General features: G+C 40.9%; 1 protein-coding gene across 2 annotated transcripts in view; it reads left to right on the top strand.

Annotated features, from left to right (window-relative positions):
- Window positions 1-18,793, top strand: part of LOC131693922 (uncharacterized) — a 489,601-nt gene extending 470,808 nt beyond the window's left edge. The window contains exons 12-15 of one of the 2 annotated variants that reach the window (XM_058982194.1): window positions 16,548-16,639; window positions 16,704-16,896; window positions 16,967-17,102; window positions 17,167-18,793. In XM_058982194.1, coding sequence (XP_058838177.1) covers window positions 16,548-16,639; window positions 16,704-16,896; window positions 16,967-17,102; window positions 17,167-17,476 — 731 coding nt within the window. In that variant the 3' untranslated portion in view covers window positions 17,477-18,793. The remainder of the gene's footprint in view (window positions 1-16,547; window positions 16,640-16,703; window positions 16,897-16,966; window positions 17,103-17,166) is intronic. The other variant, XM_058982195.1, reaches the window with a different exon arrangement.
- The last annotated feature ends 2,872 nt before the right edge of the window (window positions 18,794-21,665 follow it).

Raw genomic sequence — 21,665 nt, 5'->3', positions numbered from 1 at the left:
GCTAGGAAATCCTACATATATTGTTTATTTTCCCGATCAAATACTAGAATTCTTGACGTTCTTAATGATCTTGTAACAAGATGACGTAGGTTCACGAATTGTTAAGCTTTTTGGTTTGCTTTCATTGGCCAAAATGTTTTTCATTTATATTTCTAACGAAAGAAGCACCAATGATTTACCGACTACAACACTTCACACAACAAGAAAACTAAAATATTTTTAGGAAGGAGGTAAGCCGGTTGCTAAAAACAACGACTTCCAGCCAAATTTATAATAAGATCTATGTAACATAGCTGACGGTTTCCAGTTAGGGATAAATTTATTCTCTAATAATAGTATTCTTTATCCACATTTTGGACTACGCTTTTTCTAAATATTGTTCTAGCCGCATTTAAGGCGTTCATAACACACGTAACGAAACACGCTTTTCTCTTGGAACTTTTTCGTTTCGTTGTTCGTAGTACTCGTACAGAGAAGGCATACTAGCGCCACCATCAAATCGGTGGTAAATATATGAAACAAGCACTATCTGTCAAGTTTTCCCTGGGTTATACACAGCTTAAATGCGGTTTAAAAGAAGTTTTTTGCAACGTATACGGCTATATTACTGCTATGCAATCAAAATGTTCTTACGGCTATTATACACTCAAAATGCTTATGGTTCACCAGAAGTTTTAGGCAATATTTAGTCCCAAAAACTAAAAATTGGATTGCACTGAATTGTGTATTAAGAGCACAAGATCTAACTTGAAATCAAGTTATATTTTTGTATTTAGAATTCATCTCGTCAGTAACTAGCACCTACTTGGGACCAAGTTAGACAATGTATTAGAAAAAACGAACGAAAATTCATTTTCGCTCTCTTGTCAGCAAACCAAAGCTTCTGGCTTTGCTTCCAGGGACATCACTCGGGACCTGTCAGTTGCTTTAGGCGTCATATATCTCGTGTGAATGTTTGGTGTAGTATCATACTAGCACTAATTTTGGTACTAATTTAAATACATCGTCTAACGTGACCCCAAGTTGGTGCTAGTTACTGACGAGATGAACTTTATACACAAAATTATGTGGAGAATCAGAAGTTTTGAAATAGTTTTTTAGAAGCTGATTCACAATAATTATGCGTGGAAATTGCTAGTATACTGCTAGAAGTATCTGCATGGCAAAAAATTGCTGCTTTACTATGTCCTTATGCTAGCTATCTTAGCAACCTCTACAGCAACTATATATCTATCTAGCCTTTTACAGAAGTATACATATTGAACAAACAATTCATTACGTAGCAAATTCAATATGGCTGCCCTTTGCCTGAATGAATAATCACTCTTGCCCTTGCGTGGAACAAAATTCGGTACGTGACTATACTCACACATATCCAATGATTTTTGGAAAAAATGAAGAGATCAATAATGTTAATAGCTGATAGCTGATATATTCCTAATTTAAGGCTTTTGAATATGCATAACCATTAGAGTGACAAGAAAAAAATCATCGGCTAACGGCTCACCCCTGAATCAATTCCTAGTCCCACCAGCAGTTCTTGTACCAAATTTGAAGCAAAACGGACAAGTCTAGCTATCGAACCAACTAGCCTGAAGTTTGTATGGGATTTTTCGACAATTTACTTGGAGAAAACCCACTAGCCAGCATTTATGTGGCACTGTATGCATCGTATTATAATTGTAAGCGAAAATAGGAAAGATAATTTAATTGTCTACAACTCTGTTGAAGACTTCTAATCGTTCCGGCTTTCTTGAAAGATGTTATTGAACTTTTATCGAAGTGATGTCTGAAGTCAGTTTTGCATGGGGCTTAGCAGTGCATAGTTGTGTATCAGTACTCGGATCCCACAAACTATACGTTTTTGCGAAATAATGCACAGAAATAAATATTTTGTAATTTTAAATTTATTTTCATGCATACATTTGGAACATGAATGTAAATGTAAAACACCGTGGAAACACCGATAAAACGTTCTTTGTGCGGGTACTGACGCCCGCATGATAGTGTTGACTAATGGGAAGGTATCTCCGACAATAGACAGCCCCTCTGGCTCAATGGAGGTCGATTTTAATATTTCTCCGAAATAATACCGATATAAATGACATTCATCTAATACAACAGGCCCTTGGAAAGGCTACTTCCGGACCGAAGATAACCCCACGGTGTCTTTGTCGAACAACTTTATTCAAAAAAATTCGGCATCTGTAAAACTACGGGATATGAAAGAATAGACATTTCCCTTTCATTTGAAAGTAAAATTAAAATAATCTATCGGGGGTCTAGAACAACTTTTTATTTTAAAGTTTTTTGACTGAAAACTTAAGTTTTTTAATGAAATTAATTCGCATTTTTGCTACTCAATTTGTGTGCTGATTGATTGGAACAGCTACGCGTCCACTATATCCGAAACAATCGAATCAAAACAAGAAATTACTCCGGTAGAAGCATACAAGGTCTCCCACTTCGTGGTGGGTAGAGTACACGAAAAGGTTTTTTAAGCAAAGCAAAGCGAAGTTAGAAACACAAATGAAAAACTCAATCAATGCTGAAAACGCGGTTATTGGCACCGGTTTGTCGACGACTTAAAGAGAGAAATAATGTTTCATCTAGTGGCTAGATCCTAAGTTGTGTATTCTACTCAACTGTTGATCGGATCACACGGAACCAATAATCCTTTTTCGATGCCAACAACATTCAATATAGACCACCTGCGCAAGCAAGTGCACTGGACATATCTTTATGCTCGACATCACTACGGTTAGACTGCAAGTGGAAGGTAATATCTGATCCCCACGGTAGTGATCACTTACCAATTGTAATTGCAATCACCACTGGTTCAAGACCATCGGCACCAATCAATGTTCCCTATGACCTCACACGAAACATTGATTGGAAGAGCTACGCTGCTGAGATATCCAAAACTATCGATTCAACACAGGTACTTCCCCCGGAGGAAGAATATAAGTTTTTGTCCAACTCGATTCTCGATAGCGCGATTCAAACTCAGACGAAACGAGTACCCGACGTGAACACCCAAAAACGTTCTCCCAACCCGTGGTGGGACAAAGAGTGCTCAAACGTGTACGCGGAGAAAGCTGCCGCGTATAAAACCTTCCGGAACGACGGGTTAGTTGCTAGTTATCGAGTGTACGCGATATTAGAAAAGCGAATGAAAAATTTAATGAAAGCTAAGAAACGCAGTTACTGGCGCCGGTTTGTCGACGGGTTAACAAGAGAAACATCGATGAGCACTCTTTGGGGCACGGCCCGACGTATGCGAAACCGAAACAGTACTAACGAGAGCGTGGAATATTCAAACCGTTGGATATTCGATTTCGCCAAGAAGGTTTGTCCGGATTCCGCCCCGGCACAGAAAATCTACCGCGCCGCGTCGCCTTACAATACCGCGAACGAAACACCGTTTACGATGATGGAGTTCTCACTTGCTCTCTTATCATGTAACAATAAAGCCCCGGGGCCAGATAGAATCAAATTCAACTTGTTGAAGAATCTGCCAGACTCTGCCAAAAGACGCTTGTTGAATTTATTTAATAGGTTTCTTGAGGGAAACATTGTCCCACATGACTGGAGACAGGTGAGGGTCATCGCCATCCAAAAACCAGGAAAACCAGCCTCCGACCACAATTCGTATCGTCCGATTGCAATGCTGTCCTGTATCCGGAAGTTGTTCGAGAAAATGATCCTGTTTCGGCTCGACAATTGGGTCGAAACAAATGGCTTACTGTCAGATACACAATTTGGCTTCCGCAAAGGCAAAGGGACGAACGATTGCCTTGCGTTGCTCTCAACAGAAATTCAAATGGCATATGCTAACAAAGAGCAGATGGCATCAGTATTCTTGGATATTAAGGGGGCTTTCGATTCAGTTTCGATCAACATTCTTTATGAGAAGTTGCACCAGCATGCTCTTTCGCCAATTTTAAATAACTTTTTGCTAAACCTGTTGTCTGAAAAACAAATGCATTTCTCGCATGGCGATTTATCGACATCACGATTTAGCTACATGGGCCTTCCCCAGGGCTCATGTCTAAGCCCTCTCCTCTACAATTTTTACGTGAATGACATTGACGAATGTCTTGTCAACTCCTGCACGCTAAGGCAGCTTGCAGATGACGTTGTGGTCTCTATTACAGGTCCTAAAGCCGTCAACATGCAAGGACCACTGCAAGATACCTTGGACAATTTGTCTGCTTGGGCTCTCCAGCTGGGTATCGAGTTCTCCACGGAGAAAACTGAGCTAGTCGTATTTTCTAGAAAGCGTGAACCAGCGCAACTACAGCTTCAATTAATGGATCAAACTATTGCTCAGGCTTCAAAACATTCAAATATCTCGGGGTATGGTTCGACTCTAAAGGTACCTGGGGATGTCACATTAGGTATCTGAAACAGAAGTGCCAACAAAGGATCAACTTTTTCCGTACAATAACTGGAACATGGTGGGGTGCCCATCCAGGAGACCTAATCAGGCTGTACCAAACAACGATATTATCAGTGTTGGAGTACGGATGTTTCTGCTTTCGCTCCGCTGCGAACATACATTTCATCAAACTGGAGCGAATCCAGTATCGTTGCTTGCGTATTGCCTTGGGTTGCATGCACTCGACCCATACGATGAGTCTCGAAGTGCTGGCGGGCGTTCTTCCGCTGAAAAATCGATTTTGGGACCTCTCATATCGATTGCTCATTCGATGCGATATTCTGAACCCATTGGTGATTGCAAATTACGAAAGGCTTGTCGAGCTTAATTCTCAGACCCGATTCATGTCCTTGTACTTCGATTACATGGCACAGAACATCAATTCATCTACGTATAACGTCAACCGTGCTCATCTCTTAGATACTTCTTATCACACTGTATTTTTCGATACATCCATGAAGGAAGAGATTTGTGGAATTCCGGATCATATTCGCCCACAAGTGGTCCCAAATATTTTCTATAACAAATACCATCAAGTCGACTGCGCCAAAATGTTCTACACTGACGGATCAATTCTCAACGGGTCCACAGGCTTCGGTATCTTCAACGAAAATCTTGCTGCCTCATTCAAACTCAATGATCCTGCTTCAATTTACGTCGCAGAATTAGCTGCCATTCACCCTGCCCTCAGACCATTACTTCATCGTTTCGGATAGTCTCAGCTCCATTGAGGCCATCCGTGCGGCGAAGCCTGGAAAGCACTCACCGTATTTCCTGGGGAAAATACGGGAATATCTGAGTGCTTTATCTGAAAAATCTTACCAGATTACCTTGGTTTGGGTCCCGTCACATTGTTCTATTGCGGGCAATGAGAAGGCGGACTCTTTAGCCAAGGTGGGCGCAATAGAAGGCGACACTTACGAAAGACCAATTTGCTTCAACGAATTTTTCAGTATCTCTCGTCAGAGGACGCTCGATAGTTGGCAAACCTCATGGAGCAATGGGCATCTGGGACGGTGGCTACATTCCATTATCCCGAAGGTATCAACGAATGCTTGGTTTAAGGGGTTGGATGTGAACCGGGACTTTATTCGTACGATGTCAAGGATCATGTCCAACCATTACTCGTTTGACGCGCATCTCCGTCGTATAGGGCTTGCTGAAAGTAATCATTGTGTTTGTGAGAACGGCTACCACGACATCGAGCATGTTGTTTGGCTGTGCGCAGAGTACTGTGTTGCCAGGTCCCAACTAATAGATTCCCTTCGGGCCCGAGGTAGATCACCCTATGTGCCAGTCCGGGACGTTCTGGCAAGCCGTGACCACCCCTATATTTATCTTATCTATATCTTTTTGAAAACCATTGATGTCCAAGTTTAATACATTTTCCCCTCTCTCATTCACAGTAGAATCTCACCAACCTATCCCTGTATCTACAATATGGCATTGCTTCACGAGTCTTCGGTGCATACCCTTCTTGATAACCGTCTACCCAGAACATCATGACATACCTCACATGCAGATGATATAGAGAACATCATGACAGTATCAAAGTGCCAATAATTATCCGAAATATCGACCCTCCCCTCGCCCCTGCGATTACAGGCTGGAAACTACAACACTACAACAAAGTGTGCATATCCCTCACAATGATCAATCAGCAAACGACGATGTCAATTACACAATATGTATCCCACTTCCTACCTTTTTCCTTTACTTACATAAGAGGGGAGCAAGCCGCCCCTAAATACGGCTTTCCTTTCCCCCACTAACATGTGACATGTAATTAAAAAAAAATGAATTATCGGCCTCGTTAAGCTAAAGCATTTGGGCCTAAATAAACGTATTTAAGATAAAAAAAAAACATTCAATATAGATCTACAATCAAACAATTGATGTGGCGCGATGAAATGATAATACTTTAAACGTAATGATTGCTCGATTGCTCTTTGAGCTTGAGCTTGTGCGACCACCTCTGGCTGCTACTCCCTTATCGATCGGGACTAGCTGAAGTTGCACAGGGAATCAGTAGATAATTATGCTTGGGATTAGCGAAACATCTTTCAAATGTGCAACTCCTGGTAATCCTAAAGTGTTTCTGATCAATACCGGCGCCGGCCAGGCCCGAACGTAGATCGCGGAAGAAAAGGGAAGGAATGGTTAGTCCGATACTTGATTTTGCTAGAGGCCGTATATACTACTGCGCACTCCACAAGTATCACTGGAGGAGGATATTTTTGTTAGTAGGGTATAGAAGTTGGATATACTTCTTCTTTACCGACGCCAGAGAGCTGATTCCATTACCTGGACTAGATATCGATCCACCAATTTCATGGACCGGGGACCAACGGCTTTACTTCCCTTCCCAAGGAAGATGTGACCACAGATTTTTTCACCTCAGAAAAATCTCAACGACCTCGGCTGGAATTGAACCCAGACCAACTGGCATGAGTGGCAGTCACGCTTACCACTCAACCACCGGCGCCGTCATAATGATTGCTCGATTGCTCTTTGAACACACAAATTTATCTGAGAGCAAAGATGCTCGCGCTAAGCATTGTAGTGCTCATATCACTGTAGTGTTCGTTAGATAATGTGAAGTGCGTTAGATAATGTTTCTATGATAATTATTATGACAGTAGTGGGGAGGGTGATCATAAAAGAGGCTATGCTGCATACATTCTCCCCACAAAACTGATGATTTTATATCTACCCATTAACGATCACATCGTTACAGTTCCAAGGATGCTCTCCATTAGATAGAGCATGGAAAACATTTCTTGCATTTTCTGGGGAAACATAGGCGTCCTTAGTACTTCATCTGAAAAATCATATCAGATTACCTTAGTTTGAATTCTTTTTCATTGCTCCATTCCGTAATGAGAAGGCGGACACTTAGATTAGAATGGTAATGATAAAAGGCAAACAGTTAGGCATTAGAAGGTGATATTCGTGAAAGATCGGGTAGCTTCGAAGAGTTTTTCTGTATTTTATGTCAGTAGACGCTCGAAAATTGGCAAATTTTGTGGAACAATGGAAGCTTAGGAATCCCAAAGACACAAACAAGCCTTGGTTCAAGGGGATGGATAAGCCGTGACTTTATTCGGATGATATCTCGGTTCATGTCCAGTCATTATACGTTGGATGAGCATCTCTGGTATAGTGGGGTCGTGGAGAGTGGTCTCTGCGCTTATGGTGACGATTATCGCAACATTAAACATGTTGTCTGGTCGTGAGCGTAGTGCCCTAGCGACAGATCTCCGTTAAACGCATCCCTTCTGCCTCGTTCCAGTCCGAGATGTGCTAGCTATCCACGTTCTCCCTATATGTCTCTCTTATACAGATTTTTAAACATGATAGGTAGCCAAATTTAGTTATTTCTTCTCATTTGGTTGATATGCGGAAATCTGGTCCCAAAAGAGTTCCCAACGAATCCAAGCAGGGCAGACGGTGGCCCGGTTCATGATCTCCTGCAGTATTCTTCTGTTTGGCAAAAAGCTGCAAGTTTAATTTCTTCTTTTCCCTGTCATTGTTGTCCGCTCTCCCTTCAATTTCCCTAATACGGTCTCTGCTACTCTGATGTTGAAATCAATTCCTCTTGTGTATATCTTTTGCCTTCCTTATAATAAGCCTAATAGTGATTCTCCTTGTTTCAATTGGTCGATGTTAAATCTGTTACTTAGCGAATCAGAAGGACCCGCTACTTAGTTGCCCCTAGTCCCTGGTCAGAGCCGCGAGGACCGTCTGGGGTGGACTCCAAAGGTCTCTTTTGCTGGCTAGCACGAGCTTGAGGTTCGGAGGCTCAAGGTCGGCTCACGGACATGGACACCAATCAAATGATCAAAAGCACGGTCTTCACTTTTACACTTTTGAAGTAGAATACTTCTAACGTTTCAATATGGGGTCCCGTTTCAAAAATTTCAGTTGAGAATTTCGGAATTAGTGCGACTACTATAAATAAACCAAAACAAGGATTTTTAGAAAATCCTTCGAAAACAGCGATGAAAATGCGCAATTTGCAAGCACATCTCACGCAGAGCCGTCAAAAAGGAGCATGTAAGCGTTTCATTACATACGGGAATGTTATATATACAGGTCACGCGAGCTTGTTTTGTATCAGTGGGTGCTCGCTTACCACACGAGTAACATGCTCGTCCGGACGGTACAATGAGCGGTATCATGTTTGCGTTCCCTACCAAGCGTCATCGCAAGATTCTTCGTGATAAAATCCAGGGAATTACCAAATTCGGCGTCTGGCTCGTCGTGGTGGTGTAAAATGCATTTCCGATTTAATCTACGAATGCTGATGGTGTGCAGGAAAATATCATCCGAGATGCCGTGACCTACACTGAATACGCCAAGCGCAAAACCTCAATGATTGTCGTCTATACCCTGAAGCGGCAGGGACGCACTTTGTATGGATTTGTATGTTGAAAAGGTAGAACTCACTTGTATCATTATAAAAAAGGTACTTTTCAGGGCCACCAAAATCATTTCAAAGAATAAGTTTGCATTTTCTGTTTCATGGACTGGAGAGCAATTTAGGTTAAACCCTAAATTATGATTTATTTCAGTACGCAAATTGCAAATATAGTCAGAAAGAAACTGAGTGAAGTGGAAAACATTTTTACTAGCCGCATTAAAAAAGGTTTCAATTCTCAAACATTTTACCAAGGCGCCGTATTACATTACTCTCTTTATCCTGAGTGTTCGATAATCTCCGTATTGGAAACACGATTTTAATTTTGTTCTTGGGAAGCAGTACGGCTTGGATATTTGGCAACACACCGCCCTGAGAAATAGTCACTCCGGAGAGCAGTTTGTTCAACTTTTCGTTGTTACGAATCACCAGCTGCTGAAGACGTGGGATAATTGATCTTTTTGTTGTCACGGGCAGCATTTCCTTCCAATTTAAACACTTAAGCAGCAAGGTATTCCATTACAGCTACTAAGTAAACGGCACTCCGACGCGTTCAACACAATTTTCTTATGTATCGACCAACGAAGGGAGGAGCTGCGAAGAATACATATTGAGGACAACACAAAAAAGGACGAGCTTACGTTGTGCTGTAATCAGGTATAAAAACTCAGCATGCTGTTGCTCACGCTCAGTTCGTTTGCAGCATCAGCATGCAGCAGTTCGTTTGCAGCATCGTAACTGAAACTACATCTACATCTACAAGGTGCTGAAAGAGGTCCATCCAGATACCAGAGTCTCGTCGAGCATCATAAACAGATTTATTAGACATTTTCGAACGCATTGCAAACGAGGTCTCCCGCCCGACTCATTACAACAAGCGCTTGACAATAATCTCCCGCGAAATTCAAGCCGCCGTCCGTTTGCTACTGTCAGAAGAGTTGGCCAAGCCGTCTCAGATGGCACCAAATATGTTATCAAATGCACCAGCTCCAAGTAAATTCCGAACACTGCCCAAACAAAAGGCCCTTTTCAGGGCCATCAATTTATCAACAATGAATCGAATTGAAATTTTGTTATTACAAGCATCCGAAAGTGGCTTGCCAAGAGCGTTCGATGGCAAGTGAGCTAATTATGAACAATATCGTCGATTCCATGTAGAATTACACAAAATAAAAAGTTATCATTTGTGTGTTTGTTTACAGTTTCGTGTTTACTAGGCGCATTCACAAAAGATTTCAATTCTCAAACATTTTACCAAGGTGCCGTATTACATTACTCTTTTTACCCTGAGTGTTCGATAACCTCCGTATTGGAAACACAATTTCAATTTTGTTCTTTATCAAAAATATGTGGTCGACCAACAAAGGGGTGGAGCTACGAAGAACACATATTGAGGACAACACAAAAAAGGACGAGCTTACATTGTGCTGTAGTCAGGTATAAAAACTCAGCATGCTGTTGCTCACGCTCAGTTCGTTTCCAGCATCAGCATACAGCAGTTCGTTTGCAGCATCTCCCGCAAAATTCAAACCGCCGTCCGTTTGCTGCTGTCAGAAGAGTTGGCCAAGCACGTCGTCTCAAATGGCACCAAAACTGTTACTATATACACCAGCTCCAAGTAAATTCCGAACACTGCCCAAACAAAAGGCCCTTTTCAGGGCCATCAATTTATCGACAAAGAATCGAATTGAAGTTTTGTTATTACAAGTATCAGAAAGTGGCTTGCCAAGAGCGTTGGATGGTAAGTGAGCCACTTGTGAACAATATCAAGTAGAATGGCACAAAATAAAAAAGTTATTTGTGTGATTTGTAGACAGGTTAGTGTAATGATTCAATTTACAAAAATCGAACGTTTTCTAACGTTTCGATATAGGTGCTCCGTTTCGAAATTTTCGGCCAGAATGTTGCCTGTTTTTCTAAAAGTGAAAATCTGCTATTGTACTGAATGAAAACTTTCGACTTTTGCGCTGATTGGAAATAGTTGTGACTAGTTGTGTAGGAGGTTGGAAAATTTCATTTATATCTTACTTTATAATTGGCTGGTCCTGAAAAGAACTTGTTGGTTTGTGGTTTATTTTGGGTCACAATTTAGGCCCGCTCGATTTCTGATAGCTGTGAATTTTTCGCAGGGCGACAGTTTCTGCTCGGTAGCGATGAGGCTTCTTAACGCCAACCGTGACTGGGGCACTTTTACATGGCCTTCGTTGCCAACTGCTTGCGGGGAGCCTTTCCTCCGGTGGACTTACGAGCAGTTTGTTTGGTACAGGCCATGTAGCGAAAAATGCTGATCTGCCACTTCTCTGATGCTGGTAGTAGGACGACGGTCAAACGCTCGTTTTCGTGCCTTCATTCAAAAAAGTTCAACAATATTTTCAAAGAATGTTGCAAATTGTCAACTTGATAATTCCAAAAACACTCCAAATAAACTATGAATGTGCAAAAGACGACAAAATCGCATAGAAATTGCTTATTCTAGAGCAGAATTTTCCGGTCTAAAGTGTATTCTACTTCACTCCGGTTATGTCTCTGACATTACCCACCCATCTTTTTTTATTATACGCTACTTACAATCGTGTGTAGGTGGGTGTGTGGAACGATTAGCTTCTGGCCGGCCGGCGGGTACAGGATCGAGCAAGTTCTGGAAGATCTGTGCCGGTGTATTCTTGAAATATAATTTGAGAAATTTTCAGGAGCTGCCAGAAGCCCTTTCAAGAAATCCCAGAGCGCGTCTAATCATGATGTTGGCGGGAGCCTAGCGCAAAGGCTTCGAAACGGGCCACTTAGGCGGGAGCGCGCCACAGTAGGTTAGAAGCTAGCCGAGCCGTTCAGTTGCAAAGGGGAGCAAGGATGCTCATAAGTCCGTCCAAGTTGTGGCTGGTCATTTCAATACCGTAGAAGATTTTGTTGTTGATGAGTGCACCACCGACGTTCAGAGCAGATCTCCTGTTCCAGGTCAGATACCGAGCACCAGGCCCGTGCGCAAGGGGAGGGTTTTAGGGGTTCAAACCCCTCCCATGGGGGTTTTGAATTACTTTCAAAATATTATAAACTTCCTGTTCAGGGATGAAATTATACAGCGAGCCGTGTCATTCGAGTTCGGTCACTCTAGAAACAAGTCGTTGAAAAAACCAAGGAAGAAACCTCGCGAAGGTGGCTGGTAAGGGGTGTATGTTATGTTGGTCGGCATCTCTGGATCGGTTCATGTTTCGGCATGTTTCGATATTAGCACTGGTTGTGAGTAGATCAGCTTCACAGCAAAGGTCTGTCAGCGGTCTAACAAAGTGATCTAAGGAAAAATATTATTATTATTATTTATTGCCGATGATTTCTCCATCGGAGTGACTGACAGCTAAATGGCCCGCGAAAATGGTCATCGGTATCGAGAGGAATACCGCCGCCGAAAAATTCTCAGCAGCAGCTAGGAACGACTAACTCCAAGAAGATAAGAAACCATGCGAAGGTGGTTGTAAAGAGATGTAAATCATTATGGTTGACATCTCTGGATTGGCTCATGTCTCAACAGATGATGACATTTGCAGCAGATCTGAGCAGGTCAGATATACCGAGAAGGTTGGACAGCAAACAAGAAAAAGCATCAATGGAAAAAACATGAACGATTAACGCAAAATAAAAAGAGCATGAGTACAATCCCCACTGAAGTAGTGCCTACACGGAAAAAATCCGAGCATAAATCCACGAAAAAATGAAATGTTACTGTTGTTCGCTGGACTTGTTCAGATTTTGTTATGAGTCTTGTTCATAATTTGGGAATACACATCCGACAGTCAAGCGATTTTGATGATTCCCGGAGCTAATTCCCGATTTTTATGATTTCATATGACGTTACCGTGCTATTTTATTCATGAGTTTACTATCCGATTTTTGTGCCATGGTAGCGGGATCATGTTCATGATTTCATGATCTTTGTTGCGATTCTCGTAATTTCTATTCACGTTATCGTGAGATTTCAGTCATGAGTAAAGTGATTCATGCTCATAATTTCAGGATCCTAGTCACGATTTTGAATATTTCATTAACGAGTAATGTGATTTATGTCCATGACTGCAGGAACTTTGTCATGGTTTTCATAATTTCTGTTCATGTTGTCGTAATATTTTAGTCGTTAGTAGGGATTCATTTTTATTTATGTTCATGATTTCAGTATCATAGTGACAATTTTTGTCACGAGTTGTGTGATTTATGATTATAATTTCAGGACCTTAGTCACGATTTTTGTAATTTCTGTTTATCATATGGTGCTATTTTATTCTAGAGCTTACTTTCAAATTTGACACACGGTTACTCCTGTGACATGATATCAGCAGTTTCATCGTGGTATTTGTAATTTCTTTTCGACTTGTCGCGATCTGTTATTTTTAGGTTACTATCGGTTTTTTACTCGTAACTTGATAAGTCGAACTGGATCATAAAAGTGTGACTGGTTCGCAGTATCTTGTTCTGTAAACTATATCACGAACACAATTTGTGGCGCTCAGCGCAGTTTTCGTTTTCTATCCAGACATCACACTGAACCGTATCAAATGAATAACGATGTAGCTACAGCCTGTATCTATTCTTGGTCGCTATCAGCTGGATATTTCATGAAAAGTGCACGGAGCAAGAATGATTCCTCGACTAATACTCCAAATTTTGTGAAATTACTTCACGTAAAAATTTCAATATACTAGAAATCATTAACCAGTTCACGAATACATGAGTAATATGTAATGAACTTGGGAACCCAGTCGACTTACAACCACCATAGACACTGGTCACGAAACTCTGCTGCTGTCTGATCCAGCGCAAAACGAACCACAATACAGTACTTCTTTTCTTGTGTGCATTGTCTTAAGAACAAAGGAAACAGTTCGATCTACTTTTTTCCTCTGCCAAGTTAGAGCAACAAAGAGCAAAGTGAACGGCAGTTAGTGTATCTAGAACAAAGGAAACATTGTATCATGAGTGAATTTGATGAAAAAGCATTACTTCGACCCAACACAGCGGTTGTTGACTTAAGATTTTGTTCTACGCGACCGAGTCTTCGTGAGGTGGAACATTTTCTGAAGGTGAACATGAAGCTTAGGCTTAAGGATGTCATATATCTTCAGTATCATCACTTGCGCAGTGCGGTATTGATATCATTCAACACGCTAGACCAAGCAAAACGATTCACTTTACAGAACAACCTAAAACACGTGTTTGAAAGTGTGAAGATACCAGTATATATAGAAAACAATTATATAGATGTAAGGCTACATGATTTGTCACCGCGTACGCCCCATGAATCAATTACAAAATACATGTCGCAATTCGGAGAAGTGGAATCAGTCACACCTGATACTTGGAGAAACTTTTTCCCGGGTATTCCCAACGGTGTTCTTGTGGTGAGGATGCGGGTCGTAAGACCTATTCCCTCCCACTTGACTATACAATTCAAATATAAAGAAACTAACATCAAACAAACCACGCTATGTACCCACGAAGGGCAGACTCCTACGTGCAAGTACTGCAACCAGACGGTACATCATGGAACACCTTGTGTGGAAAATGTTGAGGAGAATGCATCACAACAAATTGCCCATACATCTTCGGCAAACCAATCCGAAACACAGTCTTCAATAACATCACCAGAACCACAAACAGTTGCCAATTTTGTGGCAGCTGTTCAAGCCATAATAACAACTGTAAAATCAGCATACAATGCTTCAGAATCAACTGCTAGCACCATCGGAGAGGAAGCAAATAACAACGACAACGGCTTTACGCTCGTGACCCGTAAGGGCCACAGGAAAGGAGATGTTTCTCGTGAACATCAAGGCACCACAAACGATTATGACATAGACGGCAACGATGAAAACGCAATGGACCCACAAGATATTTCCCCGCCGCGAAAGAAAGTCTCCCCGCGCAATAAAAAGTTGCGTGGACGAGATCTAAAGGACGCTTAATAACTTTTGTTTTTATACATTTTTATATTGTAATTATTTAAGAGACCCACGGCTCCGTTAAGCTACCGCAATGAGCCGTATCAAATAAACGAATTTGAAAAAAAAACTTGGGAACCATTTCACGAGCACGGGTATTGGATCGTGAGCAATTTACTAGGTTTTACACCAATCGACAATGAGGCGGATGAACTTCGTTTGACAATTCTCGGTGGTTTGTTTACATGGAAGTTACGTGAGTTCGAATGTAACAGATGAGCACCCGTTGCACTCGCACTCACGAAACTGACAAAGTAAACAAACCAGCGAGAATTGTCAAACGTGAACTTCATTCATCATGAGTTCATTCGTGTCGTCATCTTGTAGAACTCAATTAGGAATCATGAACCTGTTTACGATTACATGAATAATATTTGATGGATTTGTGAACTATTTCACAAGCACGAATGGTAACTTGTGACTATTATAATAGATAAAATCAACTAGTTCACGACATGAATAACATTTTATAATTTTGTGATTTATTTCACGGGTACGCATGGTCAATCGTGACTATTATACCAGGAATCATGAACGAGTTCTCGAATACATGAATAATATTTCATGATATTGTGAACTTGACTAATATATTAGGCATCACGAATTAGTTCACGAGGATTGAATGGATTCATGAATAAAATTCCGAGTTTCGTGAAATAGATCACGAGAAAATATCCACAATGTTTTGATCTATGAATAACATCATGAGTCACCTGAGTTTAATGATCATAAAGTTGTGAACTAGTTCACGTACAGAAAATCGATTTGGTAATGACAAGGAAACCGTGACTGAATTTCACAAAACAAAAACAAATATTTACACTATTTCCGCGTTATGAGGGCGTCATGAAAGCGAAATTGAACATAATTATAAAATACATGATTTTTGTTCATAGTTTTGTTTTCGTAGCGTAAAAACGTGAATATTACAGAATTCACGGTACTTAATTCACGATTTTAGGAACGATGTTTATACGGTTTAACGGTGGCGCCGGATGGATGAGGATGGCAAGATACAGGAGGTTGTTTAGTCGGTAGGATTAACTACTTCAAACCAATCAGACACTTCCGCTAACCAATTCCATTCCTTCTCGATAATAGACATTTACCCAACTTGTTGAGCTGAGTCGATTGGTACACAATACTCGGCCTTCCAGGTCTCATAAAAAGTCGTCAAAGTTGACCCTTTCTTTTATAAGAAACGTAGAAAAATCAAAACCCTCCTCATGAGCATTTTCTGCGCAGGTGGGAGGGGTACGACAAATTGTAACATATTGTGATATATTGGAGAGGAAGAGTAAGCTAGAACGTTAAGTAACATGTTTTTACTGAAGAAAAAAAAAATTTGCAAAGAATTTGCAACGGGAGGAGTGGCATAGAGAAATTTGTGACAATTTGTCATATGAAGGGATAGGGAAGTCAATTTTGGGCAATTTTTGCGCTACGTTATCTATGAATGGTCTCTTTCGTAGATTGTCCGGAATAGCGTTATGAAAGTGAAATAGCTATCCAGCGTGATACCACCATTTACCTTGAACCACCCTCTCCGAGCTAGATGCTATCTTGAGCCACTCTTTACTCTACATCGCAGAATGCCTGAAAAAATATTACAGACAGCCGTGTATCGGAGACTTAACATTTTTTACATCCAAATCTATAAAAACCTAAACGGTGTTGCTTTCATTTGTTCATACCATTCCAGATGACGACTCCGGCGAGAAAACGGTCTCGGTTCTTTTGAGCGGAGAAGAATCCGAGCTAACCTTTATCGATCACAGTTACATGGATATGACGGTGAGTTTTGCACATATCTAAAAGACTGGACACACGCTGCAATGTAACACGTTTTTGCTTACAGCCAGAGAACTGCATGTCCTCCTACGATCCGCACGGATACTGTGTAATTTATTCGTCCGCAGACCGCAGTAGCTTTCAGATTTCTGAACAGATTCTGCAGGTGCTGTGGACAACAGAAAACATTGCTCAAAAAGCGGTCATCCTGGTAGCAAACAAGGCCGATTTGGCACGTAGCCGAATGGTTACTTCAGACGGTAGATATAATGGAAGATTTTTTTTCCCGAAAGCGAATGAAACCTAAATATTTTTATTTTCCACTTCCAGAGGGCAAACAGATGGCAACACAATACGACTGCAAATTCATAGAAACATCCGTCGGAATCAACCACAACGTAGATGAGCTGCTGGTGGGACTGCTTTCGCAAATTCGACTTAAACTGGAGAATCCGGAGAAGTCCAGGTAAGTCGTCCTTCTTCACATGTTTCGTTTTGGATCTAATCGCGTTTTGTTTTCAACCCCTCAGGGATCTCTTCCGCAAACGATCGATCCGAAAGTCGAAACGCCGTGCCTGTTCGCCACTCGGCGGTGCAATTTGCCTGTCCGGGCTGGGCGGCGGCGGTGGTGGTGGCGGAACCAATCCGAGCACACCGGTTTCGATGGGCCCAGTTCCAGGCGGCGGGTTTGCGGATACTCCACCCGGCAGTGCCCACAGCAGTCCCCGCAAGTACCGGGGCTCCCGAACGTCGGCCAGTCTGAAGGTGAAGGGACTGCTGGGCCGCGTCTGGGCACGCGATTCCAAATCCAAGAGCTGTGAAAATCTACACGTACTGTAAGCGTGAGCTATGGTAATAGCGCATATTTCGTTCCATCATCCTACATAATATATACAATACATATACATGTGAGCAATCGAAAGCCGGATATAGTAGTGTGACCAAAACAGAACATATTTAGTTCGGGACGATTTTAATTTTTTTAAGCGAAGTATACTAGTCGAAGGCGTTTGAACTTTTATTTAGAGTAACAGCATCAAAAGCAGACAAAACCGGTTTCCTTTTTCAGATACCAATTAGGCTTAGGTTACGGTTTTTGTACAGTGATATTAAAATTTGAACCAATTTGCATGAACTCAAAATATGTAAGTAAGCGTCGGTTTTATTGTAAAGTGAAATTAATTTCATGCAACTGTATTATGTGATTAGTCTGTAATGGGCGATCCTTTTGGAAATTTCAGCAAAAAAGAAAACTTCCTTTTATATAATTTTTATGCGCTATACTTTATCAGTTTTGTATTCCTGTTTTTTACAATCCTCTCCGACGTATATTTTAGAAGTTAGCATTTATTGGATATCATACTTTTTTAACTAGGCTAATAAAGTCCTCAACCTACGTTACACTTATTGTTTTTATTATTTTCTCTGTATCATTATCATCCATGTCCCAACAGAAATCAGGTGAGAAGAATATACATTCATAGAAGTAACCGTACCTTCAAGAACAAAAAAAACCGCAAGTCATCGACAACAATTCTTTCCAGCAATCCCGACAAGTGAATTATATTTATAGTGAAACTTTATTACACCAAGAGCAGTAAGTGCCTTCTTTAGTTAATTATTCCACTTTGCGTTGGCGGTTGTGAACGGTGGTGTATCTCTGGGCGAACAAACGCGTAGGTACGGTGCCCGTTGCCATCGGTGGACGACGGTACACAATTTGCAGAGTGGTCAAGGTCATCTGATTAAGTACAGTACGACGTCACAGTACAGGGAAACGGTTGGGTTAGGAAAAGTTCGCTCTCGGTGACGTAAAATTTATGTGAGGAGAAATAATCTCGTATTAATCACCACGCGTCTCCATGGAATTATTTTTCGTGGAGAATCGTTATAAACTAAGCATTATACTATGCAAAGCCAATTTCTGAAAATTACGTAATTAAAATAAGAATACCACAATGATTTCTCATTTCGCTGGCTACCGAACAGATATAGCATTCTATTTTGCTTCATCTGTTAGAGGAGAAAGGCTCATGCCGTTTTTTTTTTCAAAGGAAAAAACCAGGGCAGTTTTATGTTTTAATGTAGATATACGGATAAAATACGGCTAAACGTATAGCTCTTTTGCCAAAAAGTGCAAACTTTATCTATTGCCTCAATGCTTTGCAACGATGTAACCTTTGCTTAAACAAAACAATCTCCTTCAACTTGGTTGGTTTATTATGCTAGCAAAAACATACTGCTGTGAGTCCATTTGGGATAAAACAAATGGTCTTTTTATGCTTGATAAAGTTTTTTACTGCAATTTTCAATCAACTGAAATATTAAACATAAAAACTAGAAAACTAGGTTACCAAAAATGAAGGCGAACATCAGTACTAGATAAGAAACTGATGTTTCTGATATGTTCTCTCTCTCAGGATTCCGAAGACATGCTTCTCAGGATTCAGGATATCTGATATAATCTTTCCCAGGATTTTGTGTGAATATTTCAGAGGATTCTGTTAGAATCTTTCATAGCATTCCGATCTTTATTCGCGATTCTATGTGTTTCTGCTCAGAATTCCGATGAATTTTTTTTTAGCATTGTGATAACATTACTCTTGAGATCCTTCCTACTCAGAACTCGGATGGTATGCTGCATAGGATCCCGATGGATTCTGGTAGTATTCTCACCTACTATCTGTAGAATCCTTAGCAGAAGTCTGAAGAATTTCCAGAGCATTGGTGGAATCCTTCTATGGAATTCTGCTGAAGATTATGATATGGTAAATGGGCTGATGAAATCATGTTCATGTTTCTAATGAAATACGGTCAAATATTCTGATAAAAAATTCTGCTTGAAATTCTATTTAGTTTTTGATAATTATAATTGTTATTTATTTGTCGGAAAGACTAATCAAATGACAAAAAATGAGAAACGACCAATTTAGTCCGGATTGCTTGATTAGTTTTTTTTTAAAATATAGGCTTCTTAGCGCCAGTTTGAATGTTCCGAGAGACGGTTTCGATTTAACATTTATTGGTAATGCGTTCCATAGGGAGATTCCGTAGATCAGTACACTTTGTTCTTGCTCTGAATTTTCACACAATCTTACTAGCGTTCCTGACACTACCCCCTTTACCATTATTGTGATGGTACCACCCTATTCAAAATTTTAACGTTATCTAGTTCATGGAATGCTGCTCAGAATTCTGATGGCGTTTATTAGAAGTCTGATTGAGCAGGTTAGCAGCACCAGCCGAACACCGAAGACAACACATTAGCAGCAGTAAAAGGGCTAGCAACAACAACAGCGTGCCGAGCGAGTAATAGAAACAAATTTATTTTTGGAAACCAGCAACAATAAAGCAAGCGGCGCGGCGCGCTGATAGGACTGCACCATGGCTCTCGGTCACGAGAGCCAATACCATGCAATTCTTTGTAGATTGGATTAGCTTCGATTGGGCCGTCACAAGAGAGTGACAAGAACAGTGATTTCCCACTTTTTCAGATCCATTTTGAGAGCTCTCGATAAGACTCTACAGAATGGTTCTGGGCCAATAAAGTTAGTGGAAGACCCTCTTCTTACGAACCCATCTTCGTTTTCATTTTCTGTCTTTGTACAATGTTCTGGAACCCAGTATAAATTGTTTTTATCCGATTATTTTCGGAGTACAATAATAAACTCCCATACTAGTTTTGATCGACATGTAGCAGCTCTTAATGCATTGTGCGCCGCCTGACTATCGCAGAAGATGCAGATAGAGCCTGCTTACTCATTTCGTACAGAAAAGAAATCAATAAATGCAGCGCTTATGAATAACACGCAAACAAAAAATACTACCCTCGCCACGCGTACGTGTAAACCATAGAACAGCAAAGTCCCGTTGCTCTCCACTGCGAATGAAATGAATGAACTGCGAAATAAATGTCGTTCATAGCGGGAGATCACAATCGCGATTTACTTTTCGCAGACTCGTCATAGGCCTGCAGTGCGCGTTGATCAAGATGAGCTTGTGCTTACAGAAGTGTCACACATACAACTACATCATACGAGACAAATAGTATTAATAACGTTCAAATCCTTAGCGTGCAACACAACGTCGACTATAAAAACGACGAATCCAAAATCCTCGTGTATATAGACATTGATCTGACGGAAATTCGCTTACACGATTTGGCATCACGTACTAACACGGATTGTATTAAAAGCTTCAACAAAAAAGAACAACAAAAATCAAGGTCCTGCACTCACTGTCACTGTTTCGTGGGATAGCACCCTTACAGTTGTTTCGTCGCGAAGCCGCTTTTCAATTAGCGTCTTGAAGGTTAAGCTATTATAGTTAAGCTATATCCGCTTCCCGCCTTTTTGAGTGAGACGGATAAACAATACATTCTTCCCCAACTGCTTCAACTCCCGATCGATTCTCACTTTCCGCAGGAGTTCAGCGATAGTTATTCCTTCCTTCACCACGATGGTCAACACATTTCTATTTACTATATTTCTCCTTAGTGGAGAAAAATTTAGTGCAAACTAAGCCAAATCAAGGTTGGATTTCAGCCTTTCTCTTCAGCTTAATCAGAACTCCATTTCTTGCGGAACATACATACTCCTTGTTTTGACGTGAGTCTTTGTTTTTTCCTTTTTCACCGTTTCTTCATTCTCACCGTTCCGGTCATTCTTTCTCTGCCTGTTTTCCAATGGACAGGTTGCGGAACATTACAAAGGACTTGGCGTTTACTCGGAAACACAAATTGCTTTTTCGTTTTTAGGAGCTACCATCAATCCGGTGCTAACTTAGTCCTGTCATTAAGTTAGTGTCGGATTCTGATGAGACGAAGTCGAAACGCTTGTGCGTTCGCAGATACTGCTTCTCGAGCAAATTCTTATGGGTGACACCATGCCGCTCCATGAAAATACCATGAACATAGTCAGCACCAAATTTTACAACCATCAAAACACCATGAAATGGTCTCAAAATTCCATAAATACTCCAAAATATGGTTTTAAATGGGATCTTTCGGACCATGGTGATAGTGTTTTCA

Source organism: Topomyia yanbarensis, chromosome 3, assembly GCF_030247195.1.
Source record: "Topomyia yanbarensis strain Yona2022 chromosome 3, ASM3024719v1, whole genome shotgun sequence".
Taxonomy (NCBI): Eukaryota; Metazoa; Arthropoda; class Insecta; order Diptera; family Culicidae; genus Topomyia; species Topomyia yanbarensis.
Note: the sequence above shows the minus strand (reverse complement) of the source record. Positions and strands in the feature narration are given on the sequence as shown.